At 46.4% G+C, this 20678-nt stretch overlaps 1 protein-coding gene and 1 long non-coding RNA gene across 4 annotated transcripts; one reads left to right on the plus strand and one right to left on the minus strand.

The window, feature by feature from the left end:
• Window positions 1–406: 406 nt before the first annotated feature.
• On the minus strand, window positions 407–13551 carry aspg (asparaginase homolog (S. cerevisiae)). 3 transcript variants are annotated; one of them, XM_030117247.1, is made up of 17 exons: window positions 13437–13551; window positions 13111–13346; window positions 10160–10283; window positions 7694–7805; window positions 7417–7542; window positions 7256–7339; window positions 7049–7175; window positions 6849–6961; window positions 5667–5852; window positions 5480–5593; window positions 5258–5377; window positions 5073–5168; window positions 4249–4412; window positions 2794–2880; window positions 2340–2439; window positions 1950–2015; window positions 407–1272 (listed from the first exon to the last, which is right to left on the minus strand). In XM_030117247.1, coding segments are annotated over exons 1-16 (1836 nt in total). In that variant the 5' UTR covers window positions 13439–13551; the 3' UTR covers window positions 407–1272; window positions 1950–1970. The 3 variants fall into 3 exon arrangements, with proteins under 3 accessions (XP_029973107.1, XP_029973106.1, XP_029973108.1); XM_030117246.1 differs by having other exon boundaries at window positions 407–1281; XM_030117248.1 differs by having other exon boundaries at window positions 407–1281; window positions 13111–13549.
• LOC115406955 (uncharacterized) lies at window positions 3058–5671 on the plus strand. The gene is made up of 4 exons (XR_003933581.1): window positions 3058–3151; window positions 3388–3589; window positions 3721–3885; window positions 5085–5671. It is a non-coding gene; the product is annotated as an uncharacterized LOC115406955 (long non-coding RNA).
• Window positions 13552–20678: the final 7127 nt, after the last annotated feature.

The raw sequence follows: 20678 nt of genomic DNA on the forward strand, positions 1-20678 counted from the left end.
AGCGGCAGGCTGTTCGGGCCTTTGGAATTCTGGGCCGATCGGTGGTAAGATTCAGATTGAGAGGCCTCAGATTCCAGCGTTTGCTCCCCTCACAGACAGTCGGTCACAATCAATCTGGAGAAGTGCACCGATTCATGCAGAGATTCATGGGAAATCTGTGGTTTCTTCTGAGTTTCGGGGTTTTGTGCAGCACAGCAGTAAACACAGAAAACTTCTCTTTTCCTCAAACAAGAGATTTATTCGTTTTTTTCATCTTTCATACACATGTACATATTTTTTTTTTTTTGGTTTACAGCAGTGAGACAGCAGCAGCACAAGAATCAAAATACATTTCAAGTAAAAATCGATTTCGAACCCACATTTAAAGACATAAAAATTAAAGAAACTTTAATTGATTCATCAACAAAAAAAAAAAAAAAAAGGAGAATCAACCAGATTAACCCAAAACAACAACATTCATTGCTAAATCAAAGTGAGGACAGTTGAAATGACTTTATTGAAAACACACAGATGGAGGGAGGCCTTTATCTTTATCACTGCTCTGAATCTCTTCCCCTTCCATCTCAGAGAAAGACGAGCCGCGTTTCCGGCTCGACGATCAGCCGGAGGGAAACAGGACGGATGGGTCTCGGAGGGAAATGCGGGTTTTTTTGGTAAAACCTGCTGGATCAGAGCAAAGTGGGCCGAGGTTCACAAAACCTCACGACGCCGTGAAGACGGCGTTTTCTACGAGTTCTGCTGAAGAGCAGAGAATCCCTGACGCTGTGGGCTGATCCGGTACTGGGCAGCCGAGGCCATTTCTAATGAGCCAGTTTACATTCGGTGGAAGTGAAAGCTTGTACGACGAGCAAACGAGGCCTCCATTTATCGACCTTGGTTTTGTTTTGGGTTTTTTTTATTACAGTGAAACCAGGAGACACATTCGGATTTGAGCTGTGCTGGGGTTTTTTTCTGCATTAAAAAAAAAAAAAAAAAGGATTTAGACTCTCCCTCTGCAGTGTCTCGATATAAAAATAGTCATAAAAATACAATCTGTGGAGGTACCCTGTACGGAGCAAACGCTGATTCAGACATCTCGTCACACACACACACACACACACACACAAACACGGGGTTCGGTAACAGCTGTTAAAAATCACAGTGAAGTATTGATCAGGTGTTGAGAAGGAAGGCGAAGGTTCGAGCGGCGAGCTGGAGGCGAGTCGGGCTCCGCCGCGATGCGTCCGTCCTGCCACGGAGCGACCAGTGGTGACAGGATGAACCGGACGATCACTGCTCACGCACACGCACACACACACACACACACACACACAGAAAGACAAGTCAGTCCACTGCAAACGTGCTGAGGAATCACAAGTATTCAGGTAATCACATTACATCTGTGACTCATGTTTCATTATCGCTCTGGAGCCAAGCAGCTTCTTCACCGTTGGGATTGTTTTATATTGAAAAGAAAAATTAAATAAGAAAAAAGAAAGAATTCATTTGAAGAAGTGAAACTTCTGTGTAGTTTTAAACGTTTTCCACATAAACTGAAACATTACAGGTGTCATGAAAATGTTGAAATGTTTCATAATATCAGATTTTATCAACTTAAAGTCATAATTATGAAAATTGTTGGAACTGAAGCCCTTAAACACAGTTATTTATTGAGACGCACATAACATAGAAACTAAACCTTGTTGTGTTTAAGGACTTCAACTCCAACAACGCAACTCAATTCTACTGTTTTCATCCCACAAGGCAATGAAATAAAGTTATAAAGAGCATTTTCACTGTTTAAATGGTTAAAGTAGGAAAGAGGAGTGATGGGCAGAGGGACAGGAAAGGCTCTGGCCGGGGGGGGGGGGGGGGGGGGGGGTATGAAGTGGCGAGGGGGGGTATGAAGTGGCGAGGGGGCAGGAGAGTTGAAGAGCAGCGAGGCGCGAGGTCCAGGAAGCGGGTTTCACCTGGGTGGGGTTTTTCTTGAGCTACTCGATGAACTCCACCACCTTCTGCTGACCCAGCTCTCTGGCCTGCGGAAGGACCAAGAACCAGACCTTGAACCACCAGTTTCACCGCAGAATGCAATTCGCTCATTGGTATTATTGACTATACGGCTGTTTACGCTTCCAAATCACATTTATTAGAATATCACAATACAGTAAAACTCAGTGTTCAGTGTCGGAGAGGATTCCGGACCGGACCGGAACGACCCCCGACCTTCAGGACCGGATTCCTGCGCTGCGGTTTGTGTTACTTCCTGTTCGATGTGCGTTAACACGATCCACCGGAGTGTTTTGAAACGGAGCGTTCTGGTGTGAGTGAGACGAGCGCTCCCGAGTCTCGCTCCAACCCACCAGCTGGAGCGCCGTCTGGCCGCTGTAGCCGGGTCGGTTCAGGTCTGCGCCGGCCAGGCTCCACGCCTCCAGGCCGTGCAGGTCGCCGCTGACCGCCAGGCTAACACACACACACACACACAAACACAGAGAACAGTTTCGTTACATGTCGGGACATTAGCTCCACGGGTTGGAAAAAAAAAATGGCCGCCGTGGGACGGCGACTCGGGAAGGCGCGGCCCTGAAACTTGAGAGACGAGGGCCGGAGCGTTGCGCTCACGCCGAGGCGAGAGTGTGAGGGATTGGATCTGCAGCTATGCTGCCGGGGAGCATTCCTGCGGTTTGTGTAACAGCGGGCCGACAGGTTGTACCTGTGGCAGCTATGTGGGAGGGGTCGAAGGACGCCGCACGCCGTTCCTGCACAATGGCTTGAAGACCCGCCTCGCTGTGCTTTGTTCCGTCCCTCGGGTCTCACCTGCACAGCTCGGTTCCTGCTTCCTGCAGCTCGTCCGGGGACAGGCAGGCTCCCACGTTCCTCAGGAGCGTCACCACGTCTTTGTGTCTGCGGCCATCAGAGAACAGCGCCGTTAAAAGTCACGAAGCCACAGAGAGACTCAGACAAACCGCTTTCAGCACGTTCATTCACTTTTTCATCATCTTCTGCTTCTCCGCACTCATTGAAAGACTTTTTTTTTTTTTTTTTTTTTTTTTGCCGTCGGGCAAGTGAGAACAGGTTCCACATCCCCCGCAAAAAAACCTGACCGCCCACACAGGTCACCTGCAGGGACGGCGACTGGGACCGCCAACCAGGGCCGCCGCCGCCGCCCCGTTCGGTGAGCAGCAGCCTCGTTTAGGTTCGGTTCATATGATGGTTTCATGTGAGAAAAAAAAAAAAAAAAAAAAAAAAAAAAAAGACAATCAAGCCTTCCTGCAGACTTTTCTCAAATCTCTCATCTGTGAAACTGGGAGTGAGCTGGTAGGACTGGTTCAAAGACACTCCCTGCATTCACTCTCTCTCTCTCTCTCTCTCTCTCTCTGTCGCTTTCTGACTGTCCTTATATGGGCAAAGCGTGGAGAGGACAGTTGGTGATAAAGCGTGACTGAAGAGTCCAGTTCCGGCAGTGCGAGGGTCCGGTGCCGCTCGCCGGCCCTCCACAGGGCGCCACGCGGAAACAAAGGCCGCGGCGCGGCGACAACCTTCCACAGAGACTCTGGTCTGGCAGTTCAAGGTGGAAAATGTGACACTAAAAACACTGAAATGTAACTACATGGTGAGTTTGTACATTTTTACAAACCGTCTTTGCGTCGGTTCATGTTAACTTTCTCGCTTTAAGATAGACAGTGAGGTAAAAATGTCTTCCTGCCGCTGCTTTCTGGGATCTCCTTGTGCGATCGGGCCCAGTTTTCCACCGGATGTCGTTTCTGAAGCGACCTGAGCAGCAGGAGGCCCACAGAGCAGGACGACTTCCTGAACCTCGCCTCAAAACACGGAAGCAGAAGTGAGCACGAGGCTGCAGCCCCCCCGCCGTGCCGCCCGGCCCCGCCCCCGCCCGGCCCCGCCCTCCAGGTGATCTGTATGTTGTAAGAAGTGTAACGGCAGGCGCTCGTGCTCCACTGCATCTGTGCGCCGCCACAAAGGGAAACAAGTCCGCACTCGCAGTGCCAACCGTTAAAAAGAGGACAACAGCCATTCGGCGCAGCTCTGACACACACACACACACACACACACACACACACACACAGACGCACACACACACGACGTTTTCGCCCCGAGGCTCAGCGTAGCACTAAACGTGGCTATTGTGCGACACACACTTCGCACAACGCCAGCATCAGAGCTGGAAAATAGAAATTAAAATCAACACAACCTAAACTGTCTGATGACAAATAGCTTAATAAGGAGTAGCGCCCCCTGCTGTCTGCGACTCACCTGAAGCGCACGGCGTTGGAGAGGGGCCCGTCGCCGTAGCGGTCCCTGGCGTGGACGGAGGCTCCGTTGCGCAGGAGGTACTCCACCGCCTGGCGGTGGCCCTCGCTGGCCGCCACGTGCAGCGGCGTGCGGCCGTCGTAATCCCCCATACACAGGTTGCTGCCCTGTGAAGCACAGGAAGCGTCGGTCTGGGTTCAAAGGTCAAGTGTCCCAGAAGTCTGTGCTGCCCGGCGCTTTAAACGCTTCAGAAAGACCTTCGTTACCAATGAAATCACCTCAGTGAGTCGCACTGGGCCGCGTTGATTATCGAAATCCGACTCTGAATCGGTTTGTCGTTTCGAAAATCCACACGACCACAGGTGAAGGTTAAAGATGAGACGTCACCGTCAGGAGAGATAAAAACGCTGACGGCATACCGCCCGGTCCACACACACGCACACACACACGCGCGCGCGCGCGCGGTCGCGTGACTGCGGGACCCCGTGAGGCCTGTCCGACCAGTCCGGATGCAGGTTTCCTCTCCAAAGCTCTCTGAAGCATCGACTCTGGCATCTGCTGAAGATCTCTCAGTGATAAAGGTTCCAGAAATATCTAAAACGACCACGACGGCCTGGGTCCGCTCGAGCACCGTTCGGTGTTTTGTTTAGCCGGCGGCTCAATATGGCTCAAAATGGGAGTTTAATTCCACCTGTCATGGTTACCAAAAGCCGAGCTACCTTGGATTTTTCACGTGAAGCGGGAGGCGACCTCAACAAAAACATTCCTGAGCCGTTTGTTGTCGTTTTCAGAAGCTGCGCGTGTGTCGGAGCTACAGGGTTTCCCACCATGTCTTTCAGGGCTTGCAGGGCCTCGACGTCCCCGTTCTTGGCGGCGGCGCAGGACAGCAGCGGGCTCAGCGCTTCCCGGATGGCCTTCAGGTCCTGCAGACAGAACATGGCGTGACTCCGCGCCGCCTCACTCTGGGTTCGGGCTGAAGTGGCGGCGGTGGCGGCGGCGGCGGCGCCCTCGCCTCGTTCTCGCTGGTGTTCAGAGCCTTGGCGACGGTCTGGATGAAGTGGCTGTCGCGCAGCTGCAGTTTGACTCCGCCCAGGTCGGTGACCTTCTCACCTCGCAGGTTCTCGACCATCATCTGCGGCGGAACACACACACACACACACTCCGGAAAGTCACACGGAGGAGAGCCCTGCTGCCGCGCTCACCCCGATGGACACACACACACACACACACACACCTTCTTCTGGGCGTCCCGGTCCAAGCCCGTCTTCGCCAGCACGTAGGACAGTTTGGACAGGGAGGCCTCCGGAGTCATGTCGCCTCCAGAGATCAGGCCGGCGTCCATCAGCACCTGGAAACAAAACAGAAAGACCAGACGATTCCTGTCAGCCGATCTTACTTCCTCCAGGCGGACGGAGCCGTACCTTCCCGGTGGCGTAGGACATGGACACGGTGCCTCGCAGACACTGCGTGCAGTTGACGATGATGACGCCTCTGTCCGTGGCCGCCTTCAGCTCCACCAGCAGGTCGGGCTGGTTGTCGGGGGCGTTCCCGCTGCCGAAGGTCTCCAGGACCACCCCCTCCATGGGCTCCTGCAGGAAGGCCTTCACCTGGACGCAGGGCGAGACGGAGGGAGTTAGCATCCCGCGTTATTTTTCCTGCAGCTCCGTTCAATCTAAAGCGGGAGGGCGTCCGCTCTCCTAAAAGCCCATCTGCTGCCGCTGCCGCTGCGGCCGGAGTCTCGGCGCCAGGAGGCCCCCACGCCACGCCATTAACCGCGGCATATGACCGCAATGGCAGCAAGGAGGGCAATTAATCCAAAGGCGTTAGCAAGCATAAAGCCGCTCGGCGAGGCGGCGGCCGTTAACCGTGAAACGCGGGGAGAAGGTGACATTAAGAAGGTGCCGTTTTTTTTTTTTTTTTTTTTTTTTTGATGCCATAAGCAGTTTGACAGGAAGGGGCGGCGGCGGCGGCGGAGCCCGGTGCCTCGTCAAACCTGGTGCCTCGTAAAGGCAGCCGAGGGCCGCGGGAAGGAGAGCGGCGGCGGCGCCGGGCAGATTGAGACAGTAAAGCGTCTCTCCTGCAGCTAAACGTCACAGCGGCGGCGCCAGGCCTCCCTCTCTGCAGGCCGATCGGACACGGATCGTAACTCCGGCTCATCTTCCTCTGGCCTCAACTCCGACGGCGGTTTACACCGATCCGGTAATGGCGCCATTAAATTAAAGTTAACTATATTTTACTGCAGTTAGACTAAACAACACTTTAACCTGAGGAGAACACCACTTTTAATGCAACGTGAAGGAAAACTAGATCAAATCTGCACAGTTCTGGCTCTATTTGGGACATTTAACTCTCATTTTACAACAGGAAGTCTCATAAAAATTGGCTTTATGTCGAGATCGGCGTCATTTCTGGTCATAATCTCTTGGATTTTGGAAAATACAGACATTTTCACGCTGCATCATAACAGAAAAATCTTTAAATTTTAAATTCCAGAGGTAGTTATGGCACAGTGTGTGGCCCCTGATCTGAAATGTGTCCGGGATTGGACATGAGACTGAGGGCCCTAACGGGACTCGGAGGCCATGTTTCCCCGGCGGACTCACGGTGGCGGCGGTGATTCCCGGGAACAGCCGCAGCAGGCCCACGTTCCGGTTCATCTCGGTGCTGACGCGGAACTTGTCCATGGAGGTGTCCCTCCACACGATGTCCCAGTTGACTGGGGGACAGATGGACAGGGACAGATTCATTTCCTGTCTGCCGGCAGAAAGAAAGAAAACGGAGAGAAATCTGATTTGTGCCCGACTTGTAACGTCCGCTTCGGACGTGGCCAGCGGAGCCAGGTTCGGCGAGGAGAAGGCATCGAAGCTGCCGGAGTCGAACTTGGTGGTGCGGTTCCCTCGGTACAGCTTGTTGTAGAAGTACAGGCAGACCTGAGCGGGGAAGACGGGAAGCAGCCGCGACTGAGACCTCAGTTCAGAGACACCACGTCTTCAGACGTCCTCGCTCTCACCTCGGGAACGCCAAACTGCCCGGCGATCAGCAGGGCGCCCAGCAGGTTGTCTCTGCCGTCGTTCCTCAGCTCGTAGATCGGCACCTGAGAGCAGAGAGAGAGAGACGCATCTTCAGCACCGCGACAAATTCCCCCGCCGACGGCAGCAGAGCGGCGCCGACCTGGGAGCCGGTGAGCACGATGGGCTTGCCCAGATTCTCGCACATGAAGGACAGGGCGGACGCCGTGTACGCCATGGTGTCGGTGCCGTGGAGGATCACGAACCCCTCGTAGTCCTCGTAGTTTTTCTGGAGGGGAAAAAATGTAAGGGAGACGACGCGAAACGGATCATTTCAAGACCGACTGACGCCTGTTCTACGGCAGGAAGAGATAAAAATCTCGAAGTTGGTTTCTCATTTGGGAGTTTTAAAGAAGAAGTTGGGTAAAGCAGTGAAGCACCTCGATGTCCTTGCCAATGCGGGCCCAGTCTTCGGGGGTCATGTTGGACGAGTCCAGCAGAGGGCTGTAGTCCTGGACGGAGTAGATGACCCTCTTATTGCATTTGCTTTTCCTGGGAGAAAAACACAGTTTCAGTGAGGCTGGAGACATTTTCCTGTCACGTGTAAGCTTTAAAATCAAAAACAGACTGAAGACAGACAGAGACTGTAAGCTGACTCAAGAGAGCGGTGTCGTTAGGGTTACTTTAAAAAACTGTTTATTTACACCAGTAAGACGTCTCTGTCGTGTGCAGCGCCCCTCATATCTACACGAGACACGGGCGACCCTCGGAGGCCGATTTCACGCCTCTTCGGGGTTACTTAGTGGCTCGTTTCAGGTTAGGGGAAAATCCTGCCTTCCTTTATTGTCCCAGATAAAAGGGAGCGAGCGGCGCTTGTATACATATTTATGTGGCCTCCGAGTGGAGTTTAACTCCGGCGCGGCCGACGTCGGGCCAAACAGCCGTGGAGAGATTTTCTTCTTAATCTGCCTCTAAAGAAAGAGGGCGGGCCTCCGCTGCTGATTAGCATTTCCCTGACAGGGAGCGGAGCTGAAAGGAACAGCAGGGGGAAGAGCCGGAGACCCCCGGCCGGCCCGTCCAACACACACACACACACTCCTCTCATTAGCCCCCGGTCCATGCTACACTCCACAACATATGTTGTTGATAATCAGGAAGCCAAAGTGCCACCAGAAAACACAATATTCAAATCACCAATTATTCATCGAGCGTCGCCCGAGGAGGAGCGGCATTAGCATAGCCGCGCTGAGACGCCTCGAAGCTTAAGAATTGTGTGTGTGTGTGTGTGTGTGTGTGTGCGAGGTGAAGAGTGGAGGTGGGGAGTTACCTCTCAGCATCACACGAACAAAGGTTTCCAATAAATCAATAAACTAATTCCCTCCTCTGAAGCCGCGATTTGACCCAGGCTGCATGATTGTATATGATCAACAGTGTGAAAGGGAGGTGGAGGAACCAGACGACACACACACACACACTCAAACACACACTCATCGTTCTGATTAAGTAACATCCACGGACTCTTTTGACTGTTTTATCTGCAGGAAGCTATTCAGTCGCTCTTAAATGAAATTCACACCATGTAAATTCCTGCATTCATTTCCCATTTTGTCATTTAAATCTCCTTTTCTTGTGGCAGAAAAGTGCTTCGAATGCGATTAAATATTCAATATTTGTATCTTTTGCTGCACATTTCAACAGCGGCCGTCATAACTGAATCATTAGTTGTATTTCTGGAGTAACGTTCATTCCTCCATGCTGACATTTCCCTGACATGTTAGTCAAGTAATACCATGGAACATCACAGTGGCGAGGCCGAGATCACAATTTTTACACAATGACCTTTGACCTTTTCATGCACAGTTGATACATGAAGTGAAAAAATGTAATGAAAGAAGATAAATATTGAATTTCTGCTCAGAGTTAATAAAATAAAAGGTAATAATAAGAGAAGATTCCTGCATTTCTTTTCTAAATATGTCATTATGTTGGTTATTTTTCTGAGAAATATGCTTTAATCATAGATATTTTCAGGCAGAATGGATTTAACACCTGAAATGTTGACCTGAGTGTTTCTAGCAGGAGTCATTTAACCAGTAAAACTCTGAGTGATTGAATATCTTCTGAGAAAACACGAGGAAGCTACCAGAAGCTCACACGCCCTCACACTGCTGCTGCGTGGCACAGAAACACACCTCATACTTACTACGCGTGCCACACATTCATTCGGGACGAGTCAGCATGAAGGAAAAGAGCAGAACAGAAAGAGAGAGAGCAGCACCAGCAGTCTACTGTTATTATTATTGTTGTTGTTGTTTTTGTTGTTGTGGTATCGGGTCATCTCGCTTCCAGAAAGCGTCTGGCTCACAGATCACATCCGAGACATCGCAGAAATACTTCGGGCAATATTTTCTTCCAACTGCCAAAGGCCACGTCGGCACGTCTTTCCTGTCAGGCGAAACACACCCTGGAGAGCAGGAGGCTCGACAAACACGCTGGGGAGCGGACTAGCGCCAGGCAGCGCGGCATGCTAACGCGGCTACCTCTGGAACAGCGGCTCGGGGTCGGGTTGCTGCTTCCTGTCGAGGCACAGACGCCGTTCAGTCCCCCTGATGGCCGTGAGTCGTCAGTAAACACACAGGGAGGAAAGTCGGGGCGTCTTAAAACAGTTCTCATGTGGGAGGCCTTCAAAGTGTTTCGCTGGCCTCCTCTGGGGGGCGCCAGAGAGCTCGAAAGGGGGTAAAAACAGGGAGAATGTGGTGTTTTTTTGGGGGGGGGGGGCTTTACACACAATGCTATATAAAGCTTTGCTTTAGCATGAAATGACGCACGGTGTTGATAAAGGCGCAGCTCCCATGGGCAGCTCATAAGAGGAGCATTTAGTGGGAGCAGAGAGTGTGTGGACGTACGGGAGCACCAGGGTCTTGTCCCCGTAGCGCTCGTAGAGGCCGGTCTTCTCGGCGTACACCTCGTCGTGCAGCATGGGGAGCTTCTGCAGCCTCTTCACCAGAGCGTTGGCTTTGGGCGCCAGAACTGCGGGACGGACGGCAGAGAAAAAGCAGTGAGGCTGGAGTCAAGAGGGCGAGGCCCGGCAGCCGCAGGCTCACACTGAACCCTAGTGGGACGTTTCAGTAGTGAACACACACACCTGATCATCTTTAAGCCAGCAACAAACACACACTCCTCATACTGCAATCTATTAGTGAGTAAATATCATTTTAATGAGCTTAAATTAACACAGAATTTGCTGAGGATTTCCAAAATACAGTAGATTTATCTGATCTTAATCAACCGTTTACAGTTTCCAGATTATATAACATGATTATTACAGTTTTCAGTGATTCTGCCATTTCTGTGTAAACAGACATCATTTTCAAACTGTGTCAACATGAAAACAACGAGGCTTTAAAATATTCCTTATTATCCTGAGATAGAAAGATTCCATTTCCATTGAACATATCCGTCAGCAAGCGAGGGAAACTCATAATTCGGTAGATCATTTCTAACTGTAGTGAAACACATTTAAGGGAAATCTGACTATTACTGCCAAATAAAAGGGAAACACAATAAAAGTTCAAGATGAACCAATTCTATTTCAAAAACCGACACTTTCAGATCAAGCTAAAGGCACAACGTTTCAAAGCACCTGGCAGAAAGGAGAGCAGATCGATAAAAACCGTCGCAGCATTTTACCACAACAACTGCAACTGTGTGTGTGTGTGTGTGTGTGTGTCTGTATGTGTGTTGGGTCAATGTTTGCAGACCCCGCTGTGTGCCGGAGCCCTGCTGGTCTGCAGGCTTTTGATGTTGCAACAGTTTCCTGCACATCAGGCTGAGATGAAGCTCTGCAAACGGCTGATAACAAGTCATTCATTTATATCAGGTGAGACGGGCTGGCCGAGCCAACGGATCCAGTATCTGTTCCTCGGGATGGTCTTTAATAAAAACTTTAAAGCTTTTCTGTCGTTGTGGTGCAGCGCGCAGGTGTTGAATTCTCTATAATTTCACAAAACCAAACAATTACTCTTAAAATGTCAACAATTTCAATAAAGAACCAATTTCAATGAAACATCTGTGTGTAAAATACAGTGAAAAGTCATAAAAAAGGTTTGTGTTTACATAAAATGATTGGTATAGTGTATATATTAATTGTGTATTTATATATTCAAGTTTTGGCACTTTTAGTCCTCCATACAGATGTGCTTCCTGATGCAATAATTTGATATTCTACATCTTTGTCCAGCCAAACAGTCTCCACAAGATCAAGCCACGGAGGACTGACTGAAAAAAATATTTTAAAAAGAGCAGTAAATTATCTATGCAATGGAGAAAATGACTTTTCATCTGCGAATCAAAGCAGGTAACTTCGCACAAAAATGGAGGAAATGGACAACTTTCAAAAACAAAGATAGTGCTCACTCAACTGACTGAGAACTTGTATGCCCCCTTTTGTACTACTTTACCTTATTTGTTTATTTTTGTTCTTGTTGTATCAGTATAAACAAAACTAAATAAAGAGTTTAAAAAAAAGAGCAGTAAATTATTGATACATGAGAAGGTGAGGAGGGGCGGAGCTTTTTGGTTATAATTATTAAACTTTTATTCTTCCTTTTTTGATATTTTACCTTTCTATTGTATTTATTGTAATCTGTAAAGAATGTACCTTTAGGATTAAAAAAGTATTTTTATTCTATTCTATCCCATTGTTTCAATGCTGTCACATCAGTTTCACACCATTGAATGGGTTTTGTCTTTCAGTCTATTTTAGAGGTGATCATAGATTAAACAATCTTTTAATCTATGGTCCTGATTTTAACACTTCCTCCTGAGTTGTAGAGTAAATACAGTGATTGCTTAAATACAGCACACAAAAATCTGAAGACAGCGTGGAGCGAGGGACCCATGGGAGGCTGCTGGGTTTTTAATATGTCTGAAACGAGTTAATAAAAAAGTTATATTGATTGACGATTCACTAAAATATGACTGATGCTGCCAAGTAATCTGCTGAAAAACTGATGTCCGTGAAATCAACAAATAATTTATAACGTATTTTTTATCATCTGTGAAACACAAACACAGACAAGCTGCTTTAAAACAATGTCACTGTAGTTTACAAAGAAAATAAAAACTATAGAGTGTAAAAAAAAAAAACCTTTTTGGGGGGTCTTATGTGGTTTTAATTGTTCTGTGTTTTTTTTTTTTTTCATTGACCTTCTCACAATAAATACATATGAGGACTGTTTGGTTATGGTTCTGGATGTTTTCAGTCTGTGGGAAGCTTTTATCATAATGAGAGTCCAAAAATGGAAACTTCTCCACTAGACAGCCAAACAGGAAGCAACTCCTTAAACATAAGGAGCAAACAGAATTCCTGTAAATTAAGATTACTGGATTTGTGTGCAATTTCCTCTGGGATTAATAAAGCACTTCTTCTCTGATCGATTGTTTTTGCTCCTTTGCTACTGTTGCTGCTGCAACAATGCAGATGGGAAGGGTGATAGTGGGAAGGACGATGTTGTTAGATTGATGTTTTTCTATGCATAAACATCGGTGGAGTCAGCCGAGTGTGTCCTGCAGACCACGCTGCAGCTCGGCCCTCTCCTGGGACTTCAGAAAGTCACCAGTTTGCCCAACCGCTTGTCAACATGTGGTTATCCACTGAGGGAGGCGGCGGCAGGACGTCACGTGTTTACATACAGACGCCAGAAAAGTTCAGCAACCTGCCACCATCACACTGCTGCAGTGACACAGGCTCCCTCTCTCACATGCTGATGGGTGTTTTCATGTTTTCGCGCACGCGCGCGCTCTCCGCTGTAAAATAAACGTGCCAGGAGGATTATTTTGGGATGCACGTGCTTACCGTTCTGGCTGTCCGGCGTCATGCCGATGGTCCCCCCGGTGTTGATGGCCAGGACCCGGACCTCGGGGACGGAGGGGGACGACACCTGGTCCAGGGCCCCCGAGGAGGCGCAGCTGGACAGCTGCCTCCTCCTGCAGGGCTGCGACAGAGCCCGGGCGAGGGGCGTCCTGCCGGTGGAGGAGGAGGTGGAGGAGGAGGACGACGCCATGATGCCTTGGAAGAGTCCGCTGCGGTCCCTTTAAGAAAGTGATGAAAACACGGAGGTCTTCAAAGAAGTGGCTCACGGCAGCTCTCCCCCGGCTTTAAATACACCAACCCGAACCTACATCCTCAGGGCGAGGCAAAGGCGGGGCCGGCATGTCTCATTTTTTTAATCGGAGATGTTTAAATTCGCCCCCTTTCAGTACGACCCTCCTCACCGTCCTCACTGTCCTCAACCCCTCTGTATGTTCACCCGGGGGCGTGGCCTCCGTGACGTCATTCCAGGTGGGCGTGGCCTCCAGCACAGCACGCTCTGAACGAGAGGAAAATCAGTTCAGGTAATCCGGTACTGGAAGATGTTTCACGTCCCGGCCATGAAATGACACTAAAAATATTAAAATGTGACAGTTTTTGAGGAAATTGTTCTTGTCCTGAAACCAAATTTTTTTAAAAACTAGGAGAAAGAATTGATTTAAAACAGGTGTAAAATGTTTCCCTCAACATGCCTGCATCCCAGTACCATGTTTTAATCTTAGAAGAACAAAACAGTGAGTCACGACACATAATGGGAAAAAAAAAATCCCAACAGCAGTATGAGTGGAACAGAGGATGTCTTCTGTTCAATTTCTCTAACATTGTCAGTCTTGCATGAATGACAGTCTACCTCACACAACCCTGCTACACACATTATTAGGATAAAACAAATGTTTTAAATATTTTCTTTACAAATGTAGTGTGGTAGGTTTGTATCCTCTTGGTCAGTAGTAACAAGAATATATGGTCTTGCTGCACAAAGGCTCATTTTCTTTAGCATTTTACTAACAGCTGTTTTGTTCCTTCAATTAAAAATGCTTTACTTGTTCTGTTCTCTTAACATTATTTTTTTCCCTGTATCTAGGAATGAGGGAACAAAAACCTGAAACAGAAGGATCAATGGAAATAGATCCACTATAATGAAACTAGAGTAAAATTCAGTAAAGTACCAGTAGAAACAGGCACAGCCAGATCAGGAAGACCGCTTCATTTTAAAATTCTGCTGCTCTGTCTGTGTCAGAGGTAAAGATGATCGAACTGAAATGAATATTGAAATAAAATCAACAGAGAAAAGAATGACTGCAAGAATGTAAAGACATAATGGCTTTTTAATTTAAAAAAAAAGTGATACCACACAGCCTTGTTACTGGTACAGCAGTGAGTTCTAAAGAGACAGAGCTCTTTAAAACCTAAATGCAGAGGACAGCGTGGAATTTGATGAATTAATTTACCATTTACCATTTAATTATGAATGGAGCTTTGATAGATTGATGAGACGCATTCAGTAATTCTTCCATTTCACCACTCAAACAGACAGTTTATGTTAAATTTATGGGCTGAATAATTAAAGCTATAATTTACAAGCACCAAGGGTGGGTGATAACTCCTTAAATATTGTTGATCTTTGGATTGTTTTGAATATTGATTAAGCAAATTGTCAGTATTATTTATTTTACATATTTTACTTGTGTGTGTGTGTGTGTGTGTGTGTGTGTGTGTGTGTGTGTTTAATTCTTTTGAGCTTTGGTTTACAGAGTCAGCTGTTAACTACAGGTAGATGATTTATTAATTTGTTCACTGAGCTATTACAGTAGAAGAACATTTTCCTTCAATATCTACCAAAGCCAACTGCAAAGTTTCAAAGCCTAAAAACCAATAAAGTGAAGAAGTTAGACTATAACCTAATTAATTAAGATGTTGTGCCTGACAAGAGGAAGTTTCTAATTATTTAGATGAAACTTTGAAACAGCCACCTCTCAAGAACTCAAAAAGAAAACCCCACATACAATAGATGTGATTTTTGCCTAACCTTTCAAAATAATTATATTTTTTTTCATTTTTAAAATACTCTGCTTTACCTACAAGGAACATTACCTTAACAATGACACAGTGACATGACCAATTGTAAAATTACTCTAAGAAAAGAACGTTCAATTTTCAAGAACAATTCAAAGATACTTGACAAATAAACTTTACTCAGATCTTGCTGAGTTCTCTGATCCGGACGATCGTGAGACAAAAAAGTCTAACGAAGCATTAGAGATGCAACTGTTGGAAACAAAACAGATCAACATCCCTTTTCTTAAATTAAACGGCTGCTGAGCCAGCAAACAGGATCAGGAGACAACGTGTTTTTCTGGCTCCCATCACTGATCACACATTTAGCTCTGCAGCTTCATACTTGAACTTTGGTCAGCATCAGTTTCCTCATTTACTTGGAAGATGCTTCATGTCCACCCACCTTCAGAAAATCAAATCATCACTTTCGACTTTCACATGTCTCACAATCTTGATTTTCCATCCGACAGGCTGTTGCAGCCGTCCTGTTTTAATCTATTCATAACCTTTCCAAACAAATTTTATTAGTGGCTTTTTCAATGTTTTTCCTTTTTCTATTCCTTAATCAAAAGAATTATCTGACAACTGTGTTTGTAACAAATCATACATAATAAACACACTTTTTTTCCTTATTCTTTTTCTCCTGATAAGTTTCTACAGATGTAGGAAATCATCTAAAGGACTCCTGCTCCCCAAATGACCGTATACAGCCCGAGCAGTGAGGCTGAATGAGGCTGATTTGGCCTCTCAGCAGCGGGGCAGAGCCAGGCCTTCAGACGTTCCTGCAGGGGGTTTCTTTGCTGGTCCAGACCCTGAGAACCCAGCGTTACTCCGGACCAACTCAACAACTGGTGGTGTTGACGTCCTTTGGAATCAAAACAGGTTTCTCACCCAATATTTGTCTGAATTTACTGGTTCTACAAGCACAGCGATGCTTTTGCATTTGGCATTTCTTTCTCAGTAGTGGTGCGGAATGGAAAACAACTGAGGAATGAAATAACTCCATTTGTAAAGGTTGTACGTGGTGATATTTTGAATATTTTACATAGCGATCATCATGAACTTTAATACAGATAAATCTGTACTGTTACACGTTTCAATAACAGGGTCCTTTATGAAAACCACACACTTTAGTCTGACTGCTGTTGAAGAGTGAAAGGTCAGGTGGAGCCAGTGTCGTTTACATGTAGGAAGAAGTCAGGACTGATCTAATCTTACCCCCTCACATCTTTAAATTCGTTTAGCTTAAATTTATTCATTTAAATTTAAATTTATTAGGCACCCGGTGAGTTCCTTTCATGTTGGGCTGTTTGGAGGAAGATAGGAAGAGAGTGATTGGGTCACAATGAGTCTTTTCCTATCTGAGTGACTGGGGTACAATGATTTATTTTCCTACAAGAGATTTCGTGATCACTGATCTGGTCTGTAAGTAGATGAGTTATTTTTGTACTTTTTGCATCTGTGACTATGGGTCACCAAAGCATGAAAGGCCGATGAAAGACATTCCACATGTAAATAGGTAACAGATCTGTTCACGGAAAAGGTCCTCAAATAGTCCAATATGTCTAAAATATGTGGGCCCGAATGTGTGGAGTGTGAGTGAATGGTGTGAGCAGTCTGGCCTCCCCGATGGGGGAACTTTGAGTTTGAGTGTAAATCAGAAACTATGGAAAATAGAAGAAAATCGAAAAAAGTAAATAAAAAAAAAAAAAAGGGGACAAGAAAGTAACCATGTATAAAATGGAGGGAGGTTTGGATGTGAGCGGAGGTGCGTGAAACAGCTTTAAAGTCGTCTCACACGGCCCCCGCCATACATGAATTGACACAGTGGTGCTTCACCTTCCCCGCCTTATGCTCCTGCTTTACAGGCACTGGCAGCGCTGCAAGTGGACCCCGACCTGACTCGCATCCCCCTCGCCACCACCAGCAACACCGGGCACTGCCACCCTCACCAGACGACCCATGAGAGCCACATGAGAGACCTGGACTGGGACCAAGCAGACTCGCATCGCATGGCCTTGACAGCCCTGACCACCACCCCGACTGCGGCTTTTCTCCACCGTCCAGACTTGGCAGCTCTGAGAACCTTGAAGCAGGTCCCTCAGTAAACGGTGCAGGATTTCATGCAGACCACAGCTTCAATCTTAAGTCTGGTCTGCAGCGTCCTGCAACACTGGGGAACAACGCAGGTTCCTGGGAGAGACTTGTGTGTCACAATCATGGATGGACTGTCCCCTGACATAGCAGCTGATAGTGCGAGGAGGAGGAGGCGAATTCCACTGAAAAGATTTCATCAACAGAAAAGAGAAGTGAGACATCACACACACGCATTTATGTGAGGTGAGGTCATGGAAGGGTCAGTGGCAGCTGGTGGTGAAATTTGTTGGGGGGGGAAATGCTTGCATAATACCGATTAAATAGTGAACAGAGCTGCAAAAGCAACATCACCTATGATACACAGTTACATCAATTCCAGGTACATTATACTTTTTTTCGTGCTCTACATCAACTCTCTCCTCTCTCTGTCACACGCACACATTTACGCAATGCAGACGTGTTCCAACCCAACTTCAACGACTGCCCAAAGATAGCCTGCTGCAACTGTCTTATGAAAAGAATATCATATATACATGTAATATATATTATCTATATATTCTATATATATTATCTAATATCTATATATTATCTATATTATCTTATATTGATTCAATGACTTATAGTTGAAAAAATAACATTGATTCAATGTAGTTTCAATAACTGCTTGCTGTCTTGGCAACGTTGTTTCAATGTTCCCGATGGTTGAAATATCATTGAAATACAATTGGTCTGTGGTCAGAATTCAATGTTGTTTCAATGTTAAAAAATGGTGCAACATGATGTTGAATCAACATCAGATTTCAACGTTTATTCAATGACTTATAGTTGAAAAAAATAACATTGATTCAATATAGTTTCAATAACTGCTCGCTGTCTGAGAAGTGTTTGGTGACATGTAGCCAGAAACGCCTTCAGTACAGCAGCTAACCTCAGCTGAAACAAGGCATCACAGGCCTTTAACAGGTCCACATGGGCCTACCTTATTTGAAAAGAAGCTCACATTGACGCCTTTCTGGGACGCAAACAGGTTAATCACCATGTCGTTGAAGTCTGGTAATTTTTGAATGAAGTCCGTCTCGATAGACAGCGTGGCAAGTGCATTCAGTCGGTCCAAATAATTGGATTATTCAAAGCAAATAGTCCACCTGGTTCATGCTGACTCCGCCATAGCTGAAGTTTTTCTCCCTCCTTCCCAACTCTGGCACCAATAGCAGCCCTGCTGCGTTAAATCACTGCTGTAGACCTTTTTCACAAAAACCGGAAATACGCAATCAGTGGGTAACTTTTCTTCCGGTCCAGTGCCAAGTCCATTCACTTTCTCCGAGATGGGTCGCGTTTTCAGTACATGTCTCCAACATTTCTCCAGCATTTCCTTCGTTGATGTGGAAGAGAAGTCAGTGACAAAAAAGTCAAAGATGAAGAAAGGATACAAGTTTTTCCACGAAAACTTCATAGAAAAACATGAAGGTAAGTAGAGAGTTAGCATGTTAGCCTAAGTGCTACTGAACCCTAGCGACTGTATTTAGGCATACTTTTTCATGTGTAGATCCTGATAACCGTATCCGAACATTTAAGTTTCATTTGCAGCATGACGACAACCGTTTGTTCTCTTTCTGGCTGTTTCAGTGAACGTCTTTCAGATATGATATTAGACGAATGCTATCATTGATTAGCATTAGCTCTCTGCTCTCTGCTCACGTGTTTTTGTGCGTGTCTTATCGTCATCATAGTATCAAATGCATTAAATGGCCAGGTGACAGTGAGGGCAAGGTGCTGCCGGTCGCAGAGGAACAGCGAGGAGCCTCAAACTAGAGGTTTGACCACAGAGAGCAGAAGTTCCTGCCGTTGCAGCTGCTGCTGCAGGTCTCTCTGCTGACGTGCTGTCCATCCTATCCTTATCTTATACAGCAGCCTCGACTCCACTTTTTTTCTTTGTCCTTTTATTTCTCTTCATTCCATAGGTTATAAGTCTCTGCTGCTATGTTATCTGTTTCTATAATAGACCTGTGGCCAGAAGAGTGCATCCTCACTCAACCAAACCAGCTTTGTGTGGTGAATAAAGTCGTGTCTGTGTGTGTGTGTGTGTGTGTGTGTGTGAGAGAGAAAATATATTGTAAAAGTTAGTTATTTTGGGGAAAAAAAAGGGTCGTGGTGGGTGCACTACAGAGTCCCCTTGCCATAAGCTGTTACCATCTCTTACCACTGACAGGGACGTATCTCCACGATGTCATGTTCATCATTCTGATCCATTTTTGTACAGATGACGCTTGCTGTTGACAGTGGACGTCTGATGGCGTTTTCCTGTAGCTGTGCACCAGGAAAAGGGTTTTTCAACCACACTGTGGCCCTACTTCATCAGACAGCACATTATACACAGTATGGCCTGCAGATTGTCCCTCATCTCTGGCCTGCACAAGCAATCTACAGCAGTGGCATAGAGCGAGAACTCAGGTGGGTGTTTAATAAGGTAGTTTATTTACTCTGTTTTCATTAAGTGCTTGTGTTTGCCGTATGTTGTCTGTTTGTTTGTGTCCTGAAATTAATAAAAAAAACAACACACACACAGAGACTGTGTATTACTACAATTATCTGTATAAATTAACATATTTCACCGTTGGTTTCAGGGAATTCATCCAGAACCTGTGAGTGAAAGCCAACAACAGCTGGTGAGAGTGGCCGTCAGTCCACACTGTACCAGGCATATGCAGGTAATAATATTCAACATTTCACTTTTGTGACAGCTAAATGCTAATGCCTTTGTGTAATGATGGTCAAATGTAACTACTGTAACTGCATTTTCCCAAAATAGAAGCACAAATAAGTAGAGGCTTTATGTATCTTTTTTTTTAGGACCGTTTCGAGACCCTGACTTAATGGCGGCTGGACACAAGCGGTGTGAGGAACAACCCTAGCCCCTCATTGCTCCTGTGTTGGATGGCTTGTCTGAAATAGAGCAGTTTCCATGGCCCTGTCCCACATGGATGCCCCATATCACACCTTTGTCCACCTGAAACATCCAGTGATCTTATCCAGCACCACTTGGCTCCTGAATTCCCAGTTCTTCCTCTTCCTTGGTCTCAGGATTCCCTCTCTAACTTATACTTCTGTTGTCTGTTATAAATATTTGCTGCACTGCTGTAACATGATTATTTTGATATTTTATCACATTGATTATTATTTTACAGTTTTGCATAGTGATCTAACATTGAACATACTTGTAAATGCACACATGGTGATTAGTTACACAGCTCATTTGATATTTCATTCGTTAAATGAATTGTTCAGAACATAGCCTTGGCCTATATTGTACTGTATATGTGTTTAAATCAAATGAATGGATTGCTTATTGATAAAATATCTTAAGCCTCAGTTGAATTAATTGTGCTTGTTGCAGTGTG

Source organism: Salarias fasciatus, chromosome 19, assembly GCF_902148845.1.
Source record: "Salarias fasciatus chromosome 19, fSalaFa1.1, whole genome shotgun sequence".
Lineage (NCBI taxonomy): Eukaryota > Metazoa > Chordata > Actinopteri > Blenniiformes > Blenniidae > Salarias > Salarias fasciatus.

What these genes read in the sequence shown, in the direction of transcription:
- aspg (XM_030117247.1), bottom strand. An exon ending in GACGCCGGACAGCCAGAACG is followed by an intron (nt 10,284 to 13,110) that starts GTAAGCACGTGC and finishes TCCGTCCCGCAG; the next exon opens with TTCTGGCGCCCAAAGCCAAC. An exon ending in GTCCGAAGCGGACGTTACAA is followed by an intron (nt 6,962 to 7,048) that starts GTCGGGCACAAA and finishes TCTGTCCCCCAG; the next exon opens with TCAACTGGGACATCGTGTGG.